At 36.6% G+C, this 21,738-nt stretch overlaps 1 protein-coding gene and 1 long non-coding RNA gene across 2 annotated transcripts; one reads left to right on the top strand and one right to left on the bottom strand.

Moving 5' to 3' along the window:
• Positions 1–8,816: 8,816 nt before the first annotated feature.
• LOC137966582 (uncharacterized) lies at positions 8,817–12,987 on the top strand. The gene is made up of 2 exons (XR_011116222.1): positions 8,817–9,046; positions 12,822–12,987. It is a non-coding gene; the product is annotated as an uncharacterized lncRNA (long non-coding RNA).
• A 2,295-nt stretch (positions 12,988–15,282) lies between these two features.
• LOC137965132 (pentatricopeptide repeat-containing protein At2g40720-like) lies at positions 15,283–19,199 on the bottom strand. The gene is made up of 2 exons (XM_068811526.1): positions 16,847–19,199; positions 15,283–15,482 (listed from the first exon to the last, which is right to left on the bottom strand). The coding sequence occupies exons 1-2, from the start codon at positions 19,197–19,199 to the stop codon at positions 15,283–15,285; spliced, it is 2,553 nt and encodes an 850-aa protein (XP_068667627.1).
• Between the last annotated feature and the right edge of the window lie 2,539 nt (positions 19,200–21,738).

Genomic DNA, 21,738 nt, shown 5'->3' with positions numbered 1-21,738 from the left:
TTTAATTTTTGAATCTGGCCATAAATTTACTATGACCTCCTTAGCACCCCTAGTTGAAAATTTATATTCTAGGAAAAACTAGAAATGTTTTTCTTATGATACATATTTCCAAAAAATCATTTAAATAAAATCCTATTACTATTAGTGACTTACTAGAAAATTACAAGAAATATTTAAAAATTTTCTTAGGAAAGTTAAATGGACCTTTTATTGCTTCTTCTAAGAAAATAAATAAAAATTAATAATCAATCTAATATATTACTATACTTATTGATAAATTTTTAATCAAATAAAATGTCAAACACAAAATTGCTATGAAAAATGCCTCATGCTAAAAGTATTACAACATCAACTGTTAAATACTTATGCTAGCTCATCTTGGTAGGAAAATCTTACTTAGAAAATTATATGATTTTTTTAATAAGAATTTTCAATTAGGAAAATGTTTTCAAAAAATGTGAAGCACTAATAGTCACTAGAAACGTATTTCTACCAAAAATATCTTTTCAATATTTTTTGAAAAACACAAATAGTCCCTAGAAATGTATTTCTACTAAAATGTCTTTTCAATTTCTTCAAGAGCCATGAGGAAGGGACAACCGGAGTTTAAGAAAGTGTTTTTTTCACCTGCTTATGATCTCGCACATGCGAAATCGTCTTCGTGCATAGGGGGGTAACTTAGGTCTCTCTGGTTTTTGGTTTTCCCCACCGAGATGACGCCGACGGAAAGGGTCTAGCGACACTGGCAAGGACCTATCGTCGGGGATAATGACGGCGACGGAAGCGGCGACTACAGAAACAGAGGCGAAGGCGAAGGAAAAAAATGGAACCAACCGGCAAAGGCGGCCAACGAGCAGTTGTTGACGGCGTTGCGGACGGAGGGGCTCGGCGGTGACGAGGGGAGGAAGAATTTTCCCCCCCTTGCTCTCACTTTCGTTCCCACTCCCGCTCCCGAGTCCCTAACTCTCGAGCCAATTAACGAGCCAACTCGCGAGCTTTCAAACCGAACCATGGTTCAGTCGAGCTCGGCTCGTTAACACAAATGAGCTTTATTTAGATCTCGAACTCGGTTTGCGATCTAGATAAATCGAATCAAGCTGAACCGGAACTGAGTCGAGCTCGAGCTGCTCGCGAACTGTCTCATTTGATGCCACCCCTACTTCTGACCCAATATCTAATTTTGTGTCTCACCATCATTTGTTTTCTTTATGTTGCTAATTTCTTGCATCTATCTCTTCTATCTCTGTACTACAGTCCTATCTAGAAGCTCTAAGGCATTTAGGATGGAAGGGGGAAATACAAAAAGAAATACATGCACTATATTAGAATTAGACACGGGTTCTAGTTCCTCTTCCTTTAGGCAAAAAACTTGTGGTTGTAAGTGGGTTTATACCATTAAACATAATTCAGATGGATCGGTTGCTTGCTTTAAGGCATGGCTCATTGCCAAATGTTATACTCAATGCTACGAAATCAATTATCAAGAAACATTCTCTCTGATGGCCAAATTGAACTCAATACGTATATTGTAATCTCTTATTGCTAATTCCTCGTGGCCAATATATCAGCCTGATGTAAAAAATACTTTCTTAAATGAGGATATTAAAGAAGAAACACACACACACACACACACACACACAGATAGATAGATACACAACAACATGAAACAATCTCCCCATGCGTGGTTTGATAAATTTAGCCAAACATTGATACGGGTTAGAATTCATCTATACTTAGTCGATCACTCCGTATTTATTAAAGACACCCCTGAAGGAAAAGTACTTCTGGCAGTCTATGTAGATGATATTGTCTTAACCGACAGTTAGGGGTGGCATCGAGCCGAGCCGAGCCCGAACCTGCCTATGTTCGAGTCGAGCTTGATTTAAATATTTCGAGCCGAGCTTCGAGCCGAGCTCGAGCCTCAACATACATTTCAAACTTTTCAAAAAATATATATCGAATAAAATGTATATAAAATTATGCATACATTTTATATAAAATTGGGCATGACCTCTACATAAAATTGGGCATAACTTATATATATAATATGTGTATAAGATTGGGCATAACCTCTACTTAAAATTGAGCATAATCTATATATATAATACTTGTATAAAATTCGGCATGACCTTTACTTAAAATTGGGCATAATCAATATACATAATACCTGCATAAACACTCCATAAACACTCTATAAAATTGTTTATACATTCCATAAACACTTCATGAAATTGTTTATACACTCCATAAAATAATCTAAACACTCCATACATTGCATAACATTATAAATAAACTCCATACAATAATCAAACACAACAAAATTAAATAAAATATCACTATCAATTTACAATCACCCAAATAAAAACTATAAATTCTTTAAATAAAATCATATTACTATTACATACTTACTAGAAAATTACAAGAAATATTTTAAATTTTTCTTAGGAAAATTAAATGGACCTCTTATTGCCTTTTCTAAGGAAATAAATAAAAAGTAATAATTAATCTAATATATTATTATATTTATCGATAAAATTTTAATCACATAAAATGTCAAACACAAAATTACTATGAAAATTGTCTCATGCTCAAAGTATTATATCATCAACTGTCAAATACTTATTCAAAATTTTTCTATATGGTTTTCTTAACCATCTTGGCAAGAAAATCTTACTTGAAAAATTATAGGATTTTTTAAAAAGAATTTATAATTAGAAAAATATTTTGAAAAAATACGAGGCACTAATGGTCCCTATATTTCTATTAAAAATGTTTTTTCAACATTTATTGAAAAAACTAGTCTCTGGAAACGTATTTCTACTAAAATATCTTTTCAATTTATTTAAGAGCCATGAGGAAGGGACAAAAAGTTTTTTTTTTCCCTTGTTTATGATCTCGCACGTAGGGGTGGCTTTGAATAAATTATATATAAAATTATGCATACATTTTTAAGAAATATAATGATAGGGGAGGTTCAGGATTGAATTTCAATAATGGATTAAAATACACCAATATTAATATTTTTTACTCCAATTGTTGTCTAGCTTGTTTTGTAATTTTTGAATTTGGCCATAATTTATTATGGCCTCCTTAGTGCCCCTAGATAAAAATTTATATTCTAGGAAAAACTAAAAATATTTTTCCTATGATACATATTCCCAAAAAAACCTTTAAATAAAATCTTATTACTATTAGTGACTTATTAGAAAATTATAGGAAATATTTTAAAATTTTCTTAGGAAAGTTAAATGGACCTTTTATTGTCTCTTCTAGGGAAATAAATAAAAATTAATAATCAATCTAATATATTATTATACTTATCGATAAATTTTTAATTAAATAAAATATCAAACACAAAATTACAATGAAAATTATTTCATGCTAAAAGTATTACAGCATCAACTGTTAAATACTTATTCAAAAAATTTCTATACAGTTTTCTACCCCATCTTGGTACAAAAAATCTTACTTTGAAAATTATATGATTTTTAATAAAAAATTTCAATTAGAAAAGTGTTTAAAAAAACATGAGACACTAATAGTTTATAGAAAATTATTTCTATAAAATTTATTTTTAACTTTTCCAGAGGAAAAAGTTTTTTTTGTATTTTATGGTCTCGCACGTGCGAAATCGCACGTGCGAGATCATCTTCTCGCGAGGAAGGGGGAGATTATTTCTCCCGTGTTCTGGTTTTCCGCCGAGACGACCCCGAGGGAAGGGGCTTACGGCGCCGGGGAGGATTTATCGTCGGAGATGACGGCCACGATGGAGTCGGCGGCGACGGAAACAGAGGCGACGGCGAGGAGAGGAAGAAATCGAACGGACGGACACAGAAGCGGCCGGCGAGCTGCTGCGATGGCGGTATAGACGCCGGAGAACAGCTACGACGGCGGTAGAGGCGGCGACAACAACCGATGGGAGGGTCGGCGGTGACGAGGGGGGAGGAAAAATTTTTCCCCCCCTCGCTCTCGCTCCCGCTCCCGCTCCCCCGCTCGCTCGCGATCCCGTACCGATTCATGCCGATCTGACTCATTTCGAGCCGGCTCGCGAGCCAACGAACCGAACCTAGCTTCGGTCGAGCTCAGCTCGTTAAGGTAAACGAGCCGATTTCGGTGTTCGAGCTCGGCTCGAGCTCGAAAAATGACGAATCGAACCGAGCCGAACCAAGCCGGCTCGCGAACCGGCTCGGCTCGAAGCCACCCCTACCGACAGTGATTCAAATGACATTTAAGAGGCAAAAAATAAGATATGTGAAGAGTTCAAAACAAAAGACCTTGGACTACTTAAATACTATCTAGGTGTTGAATTTATGGAAAATAGAAATACTTCATTGACTTCATTAACTTATTATAATCAGAATACATGAACCTCTATTTATAATAGAGGAAGGTAGTAGAGTCCAATTACAATAAAACTACATTTGTCCCAATTAATCCCAAACTCTAACACTTAAAGATAAGCCATAGCATAATTAAATAACTCAATATAGATAAAAGACAAACATAACTCAAACTAGAACTCTTCTTGGACGTGACCATAAGATAAAGATGCCTTTGTGAGTCATTATTGATCTTCCAACTTATGTGATAAGGATGCCAATTTTTGATAACCATGGTGGGTCCTACTTCTTATGTGCTTGAGCTCATCTTGTGGGCATTCTTTGGTCCTGTAACCCATCTTATAGTACTCTTAGATATGTGGGTCTTCCTTGGTCGTGTGGGCTTAGGCCTATCTTCCAACATTTCCCTTCAAGCCGGGGGTGAGAGAACAACATGAACTCCCAACTTGCTACAAATGATGTATAAAATCTTTTTTGTATCAAATGGCACATCTTCCAATATGCCTTCATCTTCCAACACTCCCCCTCATGCTGTTGCGTCCTTCCATGAAGCCCTGCTGGCATAATATAAGTGAGAGTAAAAATCACTCCTTGCCAGTAAGAGATTGCTCCATACTCCAGTCCTAATGCTGGATGTAGGGCACACTCCGTCTTTTGTAGGTAGTGTGTCTATCAGCATTGGTCCGAAGTGTCCACCACCGTGTCCCCCACAGGACAACGACTCTCAAGTGGAAGGAATAATAAAAGCTATTACAAGGGAGGTAGTGGGTTTATTTATAATGGTGTTCCAATCCGGACACCGACTCTCATGGTATCCCAACTATGGTATTTTTTAGAGTTAAATTTATCATGGTGTCCCAATCCGGGCACCGACTCTCATGGTGTCCTAACCGTAATATTTTTGAGAGTCAAATAAATTATGGTATGAGACAAGGTACTGAGGCTACCTCTTCTTCAATAATAAATTATGTCTCATCCAAAGGGACATAATAGCATCAACCGTAATGTACCATGACCATTTTCCAACACAAATAACACGAACCAAAATAATAAACTTAGTAGGACCCATGAAATAATCATAATCCAATATAAATATTTTTTCGTAGATGCAGAAGCTTCATCTTTTGTGCTTCCCCTTTCTTGAATATTTTGGTCACATAAACTTATCCACACACAAGGAATAAAATACCTCTTTCTTGTACTTCTTCTACTTCTCCCCCTTAAGCTGGGAAGTAAAGATAGTGATCCCAGCTTGAACCAAATATCATAGATGTAACAATAAGTCCAAATAACAAAGATGCATAAATAAGCCCTCAAACCAGGGAGAAGTGAGATATTTTCCTGATAAATCAACTCAAAAAGTGATGCAAAACAATGGACATAAATTCGAATTTTTCAATACAACTGAATACCAACATGACCTTTGATTCTTCCAATGCAAATATATGTTTAAATATAGATTAGATTGACATGAACTTTTCTCCTTCTAAAACTAGACTTAAATACCTTTCGTCCAAGTATAACTTCTCTTCATAAAATATAATTATCAAAAGATAAATAATCTGATAGATTTTGGTCTCTGTCATATGGCTGAACTAACAACTGTTTCTCATTTTTTTTCTAGAACGGCCATTGACTCTTCCAAGATCAATATATCTTTATAAAAAAAATAATACCGAGAATTGGTTGAATAGGTAAGAAAATAGACTTAAATATATTTCTTTTGATATATAATTCTTCATATAAAGTCTCTTTCTTGATAGCATAAAATACCTCGAAAGTTGAAGCTTTTTGCTACTGCTCAAACCTCTTTTGCAATCCGACCTTTGCTGCTTCAAATATTGATTTCTCTTTGTAGATAACTCAAATAAAAAATTGGTTGAATAGGTAAAAGAATATACTTACAAATATTTATTTTGATATATATTTGTGCATATAAAGTCTAGTTCTTGATAGCATAAAATACCTCGGAATCTGAAGCTTTCTGCTGTTGTTCGAACCTTTTTTGCAATTTGACCTTCGCTCATTCAAATATCGATATCTCGTTGTAGATAACTCCGATTGGAAGCATTCGTTTTTCTTTGGAATTTAGACTCAAACATCTTTTATATAATTTGCAATATGGAAAGCTCAGTAAAGAGGTGAAACATGAATAAACTAACGGGTATAAGGACTGAAAAAAATACAAACCTAGACTTAGGGTTTAGAGAAAAGGATCTCATTATCTTTGTGGGTTGACCAAGTCAACTCACAAAACCTGCTGTGACGCCATGTTGAATTTATGGAAAAGAGAAATAATTCATTGAATTCATTAACTTATTATAATCAGAGTAATGAACCTCTATTTATAATAGAGGAAGGTAGTAGAGTCCAATTACAGTAAAACTACCTTTGTCCCAATTACACCCAAACTCTAACACTTAAAGATAAGTCCTAGCATAATTAAATAACTCAATATAGATAAAAGACAAACATAACTCAAACTAGAACTCTTCTTGGACATGACCATAAGATAAAGATGCCTTTGTGAGTCCTTCTTGATCTTCCAACTTATGTGATAAGGATGCCAACTTTTGGTAATCATGGTGGGTCCTACTTCTTATGTGTTTGAGCACATCTTATGGGCCTTCCTTGGTCGTGTAGCCCATCTTATATAACTCTTAGATATGTGGGTTTTCCTTGGTCGTGTGGGCTTGGTCCTATCTTCCAACATAGTCTAAGCATGAGATCATACTATCTGAGAGAAAATATGTTTTTGGTCTACTTGAGGAGACAGGAATGATGGGGAGAAGACTAGTAGATACTCCTATGGATTCATATACCAAACTATCTGGAGGCTCTTGAAAAGATGTAGATATTGAAAAATATCAAAGACTTATGGGAAAACTTATTTACCTCACTGTCACAAGACTAGATATATCATATGCAGTAAATGTGGTAAGTCAATACATGCACAAACCACAACTTACTCATTGGCAAGCTTTGGAAAGAATATTACAAAATTTGAAAGGAGCTCGAGGAAGAGGGCTTCTCTATAAAAACCATGGTTACTTCAACGTAGAAGGATTATCAGATGCAGACTGGGCCGAATCTCTAGATGATAGAAAGTCTACTTCTGGGTACCGTATAATGTTAGGAGGAAACTTGGTTACATAGAGAAGTAAGAAATAGAATGTGGTTGCAAGGTCCAATGTAGAAATAGAATACAAAGCCATGATACATACAGACAGTGAGCCTCTATGGATTAGATCCCTTATTACTGAATTGGGATTCTATAAAGGAGATTTTATGGATCTATATTGTGATAATGAAGCGGCTATCCAATTCACTTCAAATCCGGTTTTCCATGAAAGAACAAAACACATTGAGGTAGACTACCACTTTATACGAGAAAAATTCCAAAATGATATATTATCCCTCGTACATATCTCATCACAAAGACAAGTTATAGAGATCCTTACAAATCCAATCATTCACAAGATCTTATCCACCATTTGCTACAAGCTGGGCATTTTATGATGTTTTCTCACCCCTAGCTTGAGGGGGAATGTTAGAAGATGAGATCAAATCCACATGACCAAGGAGAAGTCCACAGGTAGAAGAGAGGTGGCATGATGGTAAATAAGAAATCATCTCATAAAGATGACACAAGGATGTGATTAGTAAAAAAAAATTTCTACTTATGTCTTTCCTTATGTAAAACTTGTAGCCTTAAGGGCATTATAAACATTATAACATCCTCTCAAAAACTATAAATAGAAGCCCTTGGCTTGAGGTAGAGCATCAAATCTCTCTCCCCTCCTCTCAATTCATCCCTAAACTCTCTCTCCCTCTCTCCCTTTACTCGAGCTCCTCTCTTGCTCTCTTTTCTTTTCTTCTTCTCCTCTCTCTTTCTTCTTTTCTTTCTCTCTCACCACCTTGTTTGATGTTCTAATCATGTGGTCCTAAATTCAACAAATAAGGAAGGTTAAGAAGAGAGAAAAAAGAAGAGGAAGAAGAAGGAAGGAGAAAGTTAAACAAGAGGAAGAGGGTTGGGAGGAAACAGAGAGTTTTGGGCATGTTGTTCCCTTGTCTCTTAGGTGTTTTATTTATAATAAACTTTTATAGAAAGATAATTACAAAGTTACCCTTTTACATAAGTGAAAAATAAAGGTAAACACACAATTAAAACACGATTAAAAAATATAAGAAAAATTATAACTTAAGACAATGGTTTTCACTTCTCCAACAAATGATATACGTAGATATTTAAAAATAATTATTTTTAATTATTTTTAGAGGTTCTAAAATTCGTATAAAAACCCATCATTAGGTAAAAATAAAATTTGATTTCCAAATCTATCTTAAATTTGCAGGTTCTTACAAGCTTCACCGGTTGGGAGTGGGTCTGAAAACCCGGCCCACCGACCCCTAATGCCAACGCTTGCCATATCGAAGACCAAACAGACAAACGTCTTATTGGCTTCTGATATTGGAGCCTTCCCATAGTAATCTTTCGTGCCACCAAGTCCGACGACTCTGAAACGCGAATTTTGAAGGCAAGAGAAGCAATCTAGGGTTTCATTCCGCAAAACACATACAGAATGGCAGCCGGATCGGGCATCTTCAAATTCCTCCGTCCGTCGCTTCGATCTCAATCGACTGACATATCGGCGGCGGTCACTTGGGGCATCGCGGGCATAACCGCCGGTCTGTGGCTGGTCCAGGTACCCTACTTCTCGCATTGGAACTGTTCCCATGTTTGACAATTTCTTCCTCGTGGGAGTCCATTGGTTTTTATTCTGAATCTCTGGATTGCTCGTGTCGATTTTTCTCCGCTGGTGAATCTGGCTCTATGATTTTCCGTTCATCGTCGCTTTTTTGTGTGTATGTTTACGTGTCTGCATCTTTTTCTGGAGGGACCGTAAGCGGGTTCCTTTAGTGGCTTCGCGGAAAACGTGTTCTGCTGGCAGTAATGTATTGACGTCCAATCTTTCTCTCGGATAAACATTTTGGGATTTGTTAGCTTCTGTTTGATTTGGTCGCCGGTTTCCCTTTAATCTGGCTGTGAGACAAGAGTTTAGGATGGATAATACGATTTCTTTAGGTTCTGTGTTTGTAATTTGAGGGGTGTGTTTAATCTGTAGTGTACAATTTCTCGAACCATTCCAATAAACAACTTCATGAACCAATCCAGCTGGTAATAATTAAACATTTCTGATATTCTCTACGAGCCATGTGTAATTTCTGGCATTTGCTGTGCCATGTAGCTCTGGTTTATGCTTTTACCATATAGCAGTATTTTATTGCTAATTGATATGAAAGGGCCGAATTTCACAGGATCAATGGCTATGGTTTTCATTTGACGAAAGAAATAATGTCTTGAGATGCTGTTTATGGTTTAAGCGATATTTCTTTTTCTGAAGTAATTGTGAACCCTTGTTAAACCCTTCTTACTACCTACCTTCGTGAGAGAACTTAGCGGAGCCATGTGGGTTCTGGTATTATTGTTGGTAAAATAATTTGGAGGACAACTTAAGTGGTTTTGGCCACGGGATTAAAATACAATGCATGACCTTAAATATAATAAGCAGATGAAAACAGATAGGTAAGGAGCTAGAAAACAGATGCTAAGCATTATTCCGATAGCTCCTACCATCTTCAGGACCTCACACTCTATGTTTTTGTCTCATAAGCATCTTTAATTATTGCTTTGCATACATTTTCAATAAAGATCATTCTTGTAGGCAATTAAGTAGATGTCATTTTGTAGGCATTTAGAAGGTAGGATCTGGAGATTGACACTCACAGAGTTCTTCATTTTGCAGTTCTGATAAATCTTTTATATGTTCGTCAATGCTAAACCTGGCCATGTCTAATGCAATTTGAATAGGCTGAATAGGTTAAGATGCACTAGAATATCCAAGGCATATAGCCTAAACTATATACTACAGAGAGTAAGCTGGAGAGAGGAATCTTCTAACTTCTTTCTCTTTCAGTTCCTGTATCTTGGCTTCTTGGGTGACCTAGTATGTCAGGCCACATGCTTGCATAAATAAGTTGGTATCTCTTGGTGATTTGCTTTGGCAGTTTAGGCTCTGACATGATCGAGCATTTACTAGAAGAATAGAGACATGCAAGGATGTTTAACTTTTCTAGTGTTAGGTTTCAAATGAGTACTATTTTATTATTCTAACTAATAAGCTTCTATATAGGTTGCTTCATAATCCTTTTTCATCATCATGTCTTAGTGCAGAAGTCACGTGGGACAGCATTGGCTATTAGGTAGTCAAATGTTTTGTTGCTGGTTGTGGAATTCTAGGGTTTAATCCATGGATAACTTGGTTTGAGAGGAAGAAAGGAAGAAGAGATGAGAAGATGAGAAGGCAAAGGCAAGAACACGAGTTGAGGAGAGAAACTTTAGGGGTTAAGAGAGAGCACATGAATGAGCTGCCCCCCCTCCTTCCCTCTCTTTTATTTATTTATATAGGTGGGGCATGGATGCCTAATACATAACAATAAAAAAAAACACTTAAATTGACTACTAATTACAACTTATGCCACTCTCTCATAATTACATAGAATACCACTCAAACTACTTCAACACTCCTCCTCAAGCTGGGGAGAAAACTTAAAATATTCCCAGCTTGGAGCAGGTATCTGTGAGTAACTTTGCAGCAATAGTTTTCATGAAGAAGTCCACCAATTGATTTTTTGAAGGGAAAGAGGACAATTCTTTATCAAAACTAATAAATATTTGAAGCTATGGAATGCAAAATTATGAAATGTCAAGTGATCAAATTCAGCAAGTAACAAGCAAGGAAACCAACCAATAGATCGCACGAGCATGACCAATTTCTCAATTTATTTTTATTGTTTCAGATTCTAAACCAGAATTCTAATCACCCAATGACCAATGGTGATTAAAAAAGGAAAAAAAAAGGACTAGGTGCTGGTAAGAAAGCAATCAAAAAACAAACTAGAACTAGTGAGTACTTTCCAAAACTATTTTTCAAATCCTAACTTAGGGTTTTAACAACTTAATTGAGCAACCATTCTTTCAACAAACCAGAACTTAAGGAGAACTTCAAGAGGACTTTTCAAATTCCTAAGGAGGATTTTTTGGCATAAAAATTAAATGAAGAAAACAAGGAATGAGGGAAACTCATGCGCATGACAAAAAAAGTGATTTCAGCCATTCAATGTGAAGAAAAAAACAAACAAATTTTGAGGGGGACAAGTAGGCTTGAGTAAAAACAATTTTGTGACTATAAAAAACTTGAATTGAATCTCTCATAATGTGAAACATAAGGTGAAATTTATTTGATTAAAGAGAGAACTTGCTGAATTGACTTCTGCTTTTTGCTCCTGTTCAAAATTGGCCAAACCTTTTGTTGCTTGAAGGCTGAATTGAGTTTCCTTTCCACTAAACTTTCATAACTTGATCAACTCAACTTTAAACCCTAGAATTCAAGCTCTGATACCGTGTTGAATTCTAGGGTTTAATTTATGGATTATTTGGTTTGAGAAGAAGAAGAAGAAAGAAAAAGAAATAAGGACGAAGAGGAAGAGAAGATGAGAAGGATAAGGCAAGAGCACGAGTTGAGAAGAGAAACTTTAGGGGCATAGATGCCCTAATATATAAGAATAAAAAAATGAATACTTCTAACTACTAAGTACAGTTTATGCCACTCACTCTCATAATTACATAGAATACTACTCAAACTAATTCAACACTGGTTATCTTCATTTCATGCTCTAATAAGAAACTGTTTGCAAATACAATCAATTTGCAGTTTGGATTGTGGGTTCATAATGTGAGGTTGGTTTAATCTCATGGGGTTGAGGTATGCTGTGTGGACATAACAAATACACAGAAAAAAAAGGAGATAATGCCAGTGTTTTTTTTTTTTTTTTTTTTTATAACTTGCAATTCTTAGTGGTCTACAATAATAAAAATAGTGTCTTAAAATATTTTTTGAAGGCAGAGACATCATAGCAAGGTCTAGAATTGTTTTGACATTATTCAGTTGTCTGGTGCCATCGGCTATTTGTGGTTGTAGATATGTTTTAGACTATTTTGAGATGCCTTTGACTTTTGGTGCAAAATGATACATCTTTTCTGGAAACTCATGAGATAATTGGATCTCAGATGTCAATCTTTAGAAAAAAAAGTAAATTATTATTGTTGTTATTATTATTATTATTTTTTTCTGAAAGATAAAAAGAAAGAACAAAGAGGAAGTATAAGATGAAGGAATGATAGAAGAGGTGCATTTAAATTTCTTTTGCTGCAGTTCTCTCATTTATTGGCTCATGGAAACAGAATCAGCCAGAGCTGGCTAACTTCTGTAATTTAGCACGTTTGGTGTTATGCAGAGAAATATGTACATATCTTTTATGGTGCTTTCAATTGAAAATAGTCTGTTTTTTGTTCTACTAGATTTGACTGTCTTTTGAATAGTTAAGGATCTAATCTTCGTTTGTAATCTTGTTTTGCAGCCATTTGATTGGTTGAAGAAGCAAATTTTTGAGAAACCTGCTGAAGAGTAGAAAAGTTTTTTTTCTAAATGCTCAAGTCAAAACAGGATAAGCATTTCAGTCTTCCTGTTGGTGATGAATTCACAAACCAGAATCATTAATAATAGAACTCGTTGGTTTTTGGCGACTTCATCTCTTCTGCTAAGCTTTTGTGACAATTTAGTTGGGAAACGGAAAAAAAAGAATTTGTTTTTGGTGAATTTCGTAATATGTTTTTATTTTTGCGCATGGTATTTGAACTCGTTTTTACCAAAGTTGGATCACCAATCAACCTGTAAGCCAGTCTGGCTCAACTTGATATGATTCATCAGCTTATACATCTGAGCGGTGAATGAATGAAGGTAGATCAACTTAAGGGGGCGTGAAACAATTATCTCACAAAAAGATAACCCGGACTGGCCAATGTTTAAGTTAACCCATTTGTGCTGAACGTATTATAACATCAATTGTCAAATATTTATTAAAAAAAAATTCATATGGTTTTCTGGAAACTTTTACCTGAAAAAATTATAAGATGTTCTTGGTAAAAAATTTCAAATAAAAATTTTTTTTTAGGAAACATGAGACATTATAGTCCCTAAAAATGTATTTCTACTAAAAATGTTTTTTTAACATTTTGTGAAAAATGTACTAACAAGACCTAAATACGACAAGATTGTAACACTGCCACTAGTATATAATGACCGTATCTGGGGAACTCCCTACGAGCAAACAAAGCATATTGTTGAATCCCCTTTCAAGCAGGCCCTTCTCTCTATACATTTGTTTGATTTTTCATCAGTATAGCAATAAACAGAATCTTCCATGTGAAAAAATAGTACAGAGTTTAATGAATGTCAGAAGCTCTACAGGTTTATGCTGTTTCCACTAAGATCTACATAACATCCAACAGGTTTCATTTCATTTACTCTGCTATACCAACTAGTCAATTAAAATGAGAAATGTTTTCAGTTGCACTTCAATCCAACCCTAAGTCAAGGATATTACTGGCATCTGCATCAATAGTGTACACCTCTGGTTTTTTCATAATGTGATATTGTCAGAAATTAAGAACTCAACTACCTCATTCAAACTTGCAGGCAACTGTCAACCTTTTTGGCCGAAGGAAATAATTCCAGCCAATCAAAATGGTCAATTATTCATGTAATCCCCGGCTTTACAGCTTCCACAACTGCTCAATTCCCGGATCGAATTTTGTGATCCTGACTGTGTTTTACTCCTCAATCCTCAGTAGCATTTTGCATCAATATCACTACTGATTGTAGTTAATTTGACTACTATAATAACACCACTGAGAGCATCAATCTCATATCTCCCCATCTTTTCCATCACAAAACATGCAAATACCAACATTGCAGGCAGAAGAAAACAATTGTTGCCTACCTTCTCACCTTCCACAATCCCTGAATGTCAGATTAATTTTATCATTCAGATTAAATTTACCCATTTAGTGGATGTTCCAGTCAGATCAACATCACTATCCTTTTAAAAAAATATGAATAATGGAGATTTCAATTGAGAAAGATGAAACGGCCCAGGTACAGAACTACAGGGGAAGTGATGAATACAAGAAATTGGCGGCATTCGGTTAAATGATCAGGCATTCAATTTGCAGACACGTTAAAAGAGACCATTTAGATACAACATTGTGCTAAATCTTGGATCTCGTGAAAGAAATTCCATGGCCTCCAAGGAGACTCAACAATGTTTTTACACAAGCTAATAATTGATTCAGAGTCACCTTCATGCTCAAGGGAGGTGACAAACTTGGAAAGGTAATTTATTAATCCATGGAGAAAAGCATAAGATTCGGCAAAAGTAGAGTCTGAAATCCTCAGTGGACCAGCAAAGGTCAAGAAACTGAATCACTGAGCCAATGGAACAACCCTAAGCCAGCAGGACCTCGATTACAGAACAAACAGCCATCAAATTTCAATTTAATGGTGCCCAGATTAGGAGGAGCCCAAGTAGCTGAAGGAGGCTGCTTGTAAACAGAGAGACCAGCCACTGTTTTCCAATTACTACAGATCATACCATCAGAAATTCTTTGAATTCAAGCGCAAACCCCACGAGACAACTTGCTGAGATAAGTTATCAATGACTGTATCAACAAGGGCAGACTTGTGGTCAAAGCAGCTCCAATTACTCCAAAGCCAGATCCTTCGAGGAAGTAAAGGAAGACAAAACTGTTACATGAGCCATCCCAATCTTGGAAGAGAAGCACATAGGTCAATAAACTCGCTGAATTGGGAAGGAAGACGGAGCTTCAATCCAGACCTTGCAAGCGACATGGACCATAGGCACAATGAAAATACAGCTCCTTAGGAGATCAATATTCTAGATTGCATGGATATCTGCTGATAGCACAATAGCAACAAGACGATCCAGATCCTTATCAATACTAAATAGACTCAGATAAGAATCACAAATGGCCTGTCCCCAGCCAACAATCAGACCAGAAAAGAATCAATGGAACAATTCCAGATATGGACGCAAGAGTGTGATTGAAATTGCAGTAGTAGCTTAACACTATTCCTCTTGGTGGGACATAAACTGTCCACATGAACATTAGCAAGCCACTAACTATATATATTAACCCCGAATTTAGCAACCTTTTTATGCCTCCTAAAAGCACTCCAGAAGACCTGAACTTCCAGAGCCATTTCATCAACCGAAAGGCAAAATTCTTGAGACCTAGACTTCCAATTTTTTTTGGAAGACACAACCAACCTAACAAGGTGAAGCTTAAATCCTTCAGACAATCCTCTCCCCAAAAAGCACATTTCACGGCCTTCAATCCTTTCAAACACTTGAAAATTTATATAGGTACGTATGTAATATATATATAGTCATATGACCATTCCATAGAAAATTTTCTTCGACAAAAACAGTCATATCTCATTCTTCTCATCTTATGGCTATCTCTCCATTAGTGAAACTCTTTATTTCTATTTCAGAAGAAATGGAGCAAGCTCGTTCTAATCTTCCTTAAATCCTTCAGACATTCCTCTCCCCAAGAAGCACATTTCATGGCCCTCAATTTTTTCAAACACTTGCAAATTTACATAGGTATGTATGTAATGTATATACACTCGTATGACCATTCCATAGAAAATTTTCTTCGACAAAAACAATCATATCTCTTTCTTCTCGTCTTATGGCTCTCTCTCTTCATTAGAAGCATTGTTTCTATTTTCAGAAGAAATGGAGCATGCTCGCTCTAATCTTTCCTTAAATCCTTCAGACAATCCTCTCCCCAAGAAGCACATTTCATGGCCCTCAATCCTTTCAAACACTTGCAAATCTATATAGGTATGTATGTAATATATACACACACTCCAATAACCATTCCATAGAAAATTTTCTTTGACAAAAATATTCATATCTCATTCTTCTCGTCTTATGGCAATCTCTCCATTAGTGAAACTCTTTATTTCTATTTTCACAAGAAATGGAGCAAGCTTGCTCTATTTTGCTCATGAGGCCACCCTTGAAATGCAGGCCGAGTACTTCTTTTAATTTAAAAGTCTTCATAATTCCAAACAAACAAGAAACAGAGCAAGCAACTTTACCTACTGCAATTTTTAGTGTGATTTCTTATCAGATATGGTTCCTCCACCGGGAGTTCCGCTGATAAAAATAAGATCAGATACCTGCTTTCTATAAGATATGTCTTAAGGCTCCAACTTGCCATCCATCTTCTTGCAGCAATTCAACATGACTAAAATTCAGAAAACCTTAACCAAAAAATGATAAAAAAATCATTAAAGATGGATCCTTCTGCATGGACTCTCCATGATTGAGCTCACTATGGACTCTCTGTGAGCGTACGGCAGAAATGTCAGTGCCCATAGGTCTCAGTTCCGTGACTCAAAATAAAGTTTGTGGCTCATGATTATGGTAATTGTATCTTTGCTCCATTTAGTTTAAAATGAGAAAATCCCATGAATCACTTTCTTGAGAAGTCTCCATGTTTTGCATGAGACTTTCTAATATAGCATAAGTCTCTGCAGACTGTGCAGAGGATGAGTTCCCAGAAGAGAATACTGTAACCTCATTTTTCAGTTCAATCCAACTACATCCAGGATTCTTCTTTAGTCCCCTTTCTTTCATTGACAACCTTAAATTTGCAGCCTTTCTCCATAAGCCAGCCTTGCCATACAAAGTCAGCAGCTGCACATAGTTCCCGCTTCTCTCCGGCTCTAGCTTCAATAGTTGACATGCAGCTACTTCTCCAAGCTCAAACTGATGGTGGGCAGTGCAAGCAAACAAGAAGCATAACCAGATACTTTTATCAGGTTTAGTTGGCATGCTTTGGATAAAGTTGTAAGCTTCAATTACATACCCAGCCCGCCCCCACAGGTCGACCATGTTAGCAAAGTGCTCCATTTGTGGCACAATTCTATAATCCCTAGACATGGATCGGAAGAAGTTAATACCCTCTTCAACAAGACCACAGTGGCTGCATGACGAGATTAAGGATAAAAAGGTGACCCCATCAGGTTGTTCTCCAACTCTCTGCATTTCCTTGAATAACCCTATAGCTTCTGGGCACTGCCCATGAGATCCATACCCTGCTATCATTGAGTTCCATGCAACTATGTTTCTTTGCAACAATTTGTCGAAAATTCGCCTCGCATATTCTAAACTTCCACACTTGATGTACATATCAATTAGAGCATTATCAACATGGCAAACTGATTGTATCACACGTCTAATCGTGACACCGTGTATCATCTTTCCCTTTGTTAGTGTAGCCAATGAAGATATTGCCGTGAGAACAGTAGTTACAGAGACAGAATCCAGAACCAAACCATGCTCTAAAATTTGAGCAAAAAAGCTGATTGAAGACTCGGGTTGACCATTTTGGTAGCAACATGAGATCATTGAATTCCAAGCCACCAAGTTTTTATGTGTCATACCACGGAAAGCAGCTTTGGCTAACTCTGGCAACTTACATTTGGAATACATATCTATTAATGCACAACCTACAAAAATGTCATGCACCATGCTGTTCTTGGTAACGAGTCCCTGGATTTGAGAACCCAATTGTACAGTTTCTAGTCCTCCACAAGCACCAATGAGACTAGACATGATTTCAGCATCAGCTTTCAACCCTTCAGTCTCCATTGTCTTGTACAAATCTAGAGCTTCATGAACTTTGCCATTATGACAAAATCCCATAATCATGGAACCCCAAAATACTAAGTCTCTTTCCTTGGCCACAACAAAAACTGAATTAGCATCTTCAATAAGTCCAAGTTTTGCATACATGGTCAATAATGCACTCTCCACTGCCATGTTACAGTGAACAGGACTTTTCAGCAACTGTGCATGAACTTGTTTCCCCAAATCAAGTAATTCCCACATACAACAGGCAGATAAAACATTTGTGATTGTGAAGGAATCTGGTTTCAGTCCACTTGATCTTATCATAGTATAAATAGTCAAGGCTTTGTCTGTGTAGCGACTACTTAAATAAGCCGATATCATTGCATTACACAATTCAACCCCTTTATTAGGCATACCACTAAACACTGTGTATGCATCTTCCACTAATGTAAATTTAGCATACATAGTCAACAGAGAAGTGCAAACATAAGGCTCACACTCAAGTCCCACTTTAATCACTTCCCCATGAACAGATTTACCAAAAACCACAGCCTGTCCTAATGAGCAAGAAGTTATGACACTCGAAAATGTTGCCGACCCAGGCTCATGACACCCACTCTTTATCAGGATAAATAGTTCAAGGCTTTTCTCCCACAACCCATTTTGACCGAAACCCCCAATCATTGAATTCCATATAAAAATGTTTTTGTGCTCCAATCCATCGAACACCTTGAATGCAACTAGTGGTCTCTTGCACTTGGAGTACATCTCTATTAGTGCAAGACCCAGGAAAGGATCCCCAAGAAAGAAATGCCTAATAATATAACAATGAATCTCCTTTCCATGCTCAACACTTGCATAATCAGTGCACGTTCCAAGCATGATACTAAGTGAATAGGGATCAGGCCAAACACAAGCAGCTTGCATCTGACTAAAGGACGAGAGGACCGCGTCCTTGAAGCCAAATCTTAGGTACCCGTCAATCATACTATTCCACACCGTAACATCCTTATTGGGACTATTAGCAAACACATTAATGGCGGCCTCGAGGGACCTACACTTCACATACATGTTGATCAGAGCACTGGAGATGTAACAGTCAGACTGAAGACCCACTGCAATGATGGCGGCATGGATCTTTTTGCCATTGTTCAGATCTGATTGGGCTGCACAGCTTCTGAGAAGAGATGGAAAGGCGAATTTGTCCAATTTGAGAAAAGATTGCATTACTCACAGGAATAGCATTTAATCTTCCTTCCTTAGTTCGATTTTCTCATTTCTTAATCAGAACCCATATTCAGAAAATAATTATTCTGAGACCCATTAAATATTGGTTACGATGCAAAATACCCTAATCGACTTCCTAATATAATTATTAGAAAAACAGAAATTCTGCAAGCAGGTTTTAGTAGCGAAGCTCGTATCCATTCTTGTCTTCAAGCAGTGTTGAACATACGCTAGCATGCAACAAGTGGCAGATGTTGAATTTGGTATTTACAACATTAGACGAATTTACGTCCAATATTTATGCGTACGAGTGAGAAGAACAACATCGAGGAGCAAAACAGCCGAGGACTCTTCGAGAGGGAAAGGTTTCTTTCCACTCCAGCGTCCCTTACGGTTAAATCCCTCCTTACCACTCGGACTCGAAGAGTCAAAAAACATAGTCAACCCACAACAAGCCTGTGTTATAAAGAGGAGAGTTTGGATGAATTTGAGAAGGAAAGAGAGAACTTGATGTTCTACCTCTTAGCCAAGGGTTTCTATTTATAATTTTTACAATGCCTTAGGGCTACAATATTATAAGAGAAGAAACATAAATAGACAAGTAATTACATCTTCATGTCATCTTTATAAGAAGTCTTCTTATTTACCAATATGCCACCTCTTGGATGTGTGGGTTTTCTTCCTTGGACGTGTGGGCTTGAGCCCACCTTCTAGCACTCCCCCTCAAGTTAGAGGAGAAAAGACATCATGAATACTCAACTTGGCACATATAAAAGATAAGAACTTAGACATAACTAGTTTAGTAAGAATATCCGCTACTTGCTCTTGTGATGAAATATGTTTGAAGGAGATTATACCTATTTGAAAATTTTCCCATATAAAGTGGTAGTCCACCTCAATGTGTTTGGTCCTTTCATGGAAGACAAGATTCGAAGTTTTATGAATAGTTGTTTGGTTATCACAATATAGACCCATGGAAACTCATTTATAAAATCCTAATTCGGTAAGAAGGGACCTGATCCATAGGAGTTTATTGACTGTGTGAACCATAACCCTGTATTCTGCTTCTACACTAGATTTCACAACCACATTTTGCTTCTTACTTTTCCATGTTACCAAGTTCCCTCCAACAAGAGTGCAATATTCAGAAGTGGACTTCCTATCATCAGGCGATCCAGCCCAATCTGTGTATGAGAAACCTTCTATGTTGAAGTGGCCATTTTTTTCATAAAACAATCCTCTTCCTGGGGCTTCTTTTAAGTATTGTAATATCCTTTCCAAGGCTTGCCAATGGGTAAGTTGTGGTTTATGTATATACTAACTTACCATACTTACAACATATAATATGTCTAGTCTAGTTACCATGAGGTAGATAAGTTTGCCGACAAGTCTTTTATATTTGCCAATATCAATATTTTTTCCAGAACTTACACATAATTTAATATTCGCATCCATAGGTGTGTTAGTTGGGCAGCACCCCCATCATTTTCTTTTCTTCGAGAAGGTCCAAGACATACTTTATCTAAGATAATATTATCCCATACTTGGACTAAAGAACTTTTATGCCCAGAAAATAATTTAGAAGTCCAAGATCTTTAATTTTAAATTCATGACATATCATGTTTTTTACTTCTTATATGTTATTCGCATAATTGCCGGTTAAGACAATATCATCAATAAACACAACTAATAATATCTTTCCCTTTGAGGTATCTTTAATAAATATCAAATGATCTACTGAGCACCGACGAAATCCAAACCGTAGTAGTGCTTGACTTAATTTAATAAACCAGGCCCGAGGGGACTATTTAAGCCCATATAACGACTTCATTAAGTGGCATACGGACTCTCCCTCAACCACATAACCAGGTGGTTGAATCAAATAGATTGTCTCACATATATCACCATTTAAGAAAATATTTTTTACATCGAGTTAATAGACGGACCAAGAAGAGTTAGAGGCAAGCGATAATATGATACATAAGAGTTAGAGGCAAGCGATAATAGGATACATACTGATTTTAACTTGGCAATAGGAGAGAAGGTCTCCTCATAATCCACTCCATAATATTGAGTGTACTCTTTTGCAAAGAGGTGGGCTTCAAGGCGAGCAACGGACCCATCCAGATTATGTTTGACGGTAAAAACCCATTTACAATCTATCGATTTCTTACCTGTCGAAAGCGATGCTAAGATCCATGTTTGATTTTCATATAAGGTTTGCATTTTCTCATCCATAGCTGTTTTCCATCCTGGATGTTTCAGGGCCTCCTGATAGGACTGTGGAATAGAGATGGAAGAAAGAGATGCAAGGAACTAATAACATGCGGAAGACATAAGTTGGATATAAGATGAGTAGTACAAGTAAGAGGTTCTTTTCTTAGAGCAATGGGCTGAGTATCAAACTGTGGACCAAATGGAATAGGGGAAGGACTTACCTCACTAAGATCCAAAAAATCCACAGGTGTGGTGTCGGTTGATGCTTTTGGGGGCGGAGTGACATCGGTATTAAATGGCACAAATGGATGAGGAGTGATAA

This window comes from Aristolochia californica, unplaced genomic scaffold (genome assembly GCF_029961685.1).
Source record: "Aristolochia californica isolate CCGP_79_NKW_82.1479 unplaced genomic scaffold, dmAriCali1.0.hap1 SCAF_5, whole genome shotgun sequence".
Classification (NCBI taxonomy): domain Eukaryota; kingdom Viridiplantae; phylum Streptophyta; class Magnoliopsida; order Piperales; family Aristolochiaceae; genus Aristolochia; species Aristolochia californica.
The sequence above is the reverse complement of the archived record's forward strand: the minus strand, read 5'-3'. Positions and strand labels throughout refer to the sequence as shown.

Bases quoted from the DNA above. Each gene is read 5' to 3' on its own strand.
- LOC137965132 (XM_068811526.1), bottom strand. From the start codon at position 19,199: ATGCAATCTTTTCTCAAATTGGACAAATTCGCCTTTCCATCTCTTCTC. The intron at 15,483-16,846 runs GTCTCATGCAAA...TGCTTTTAGGAG, and splicing joins GACTTATGCTATATTAGAAA to GCATAAAAAGGTTGCTAAAT.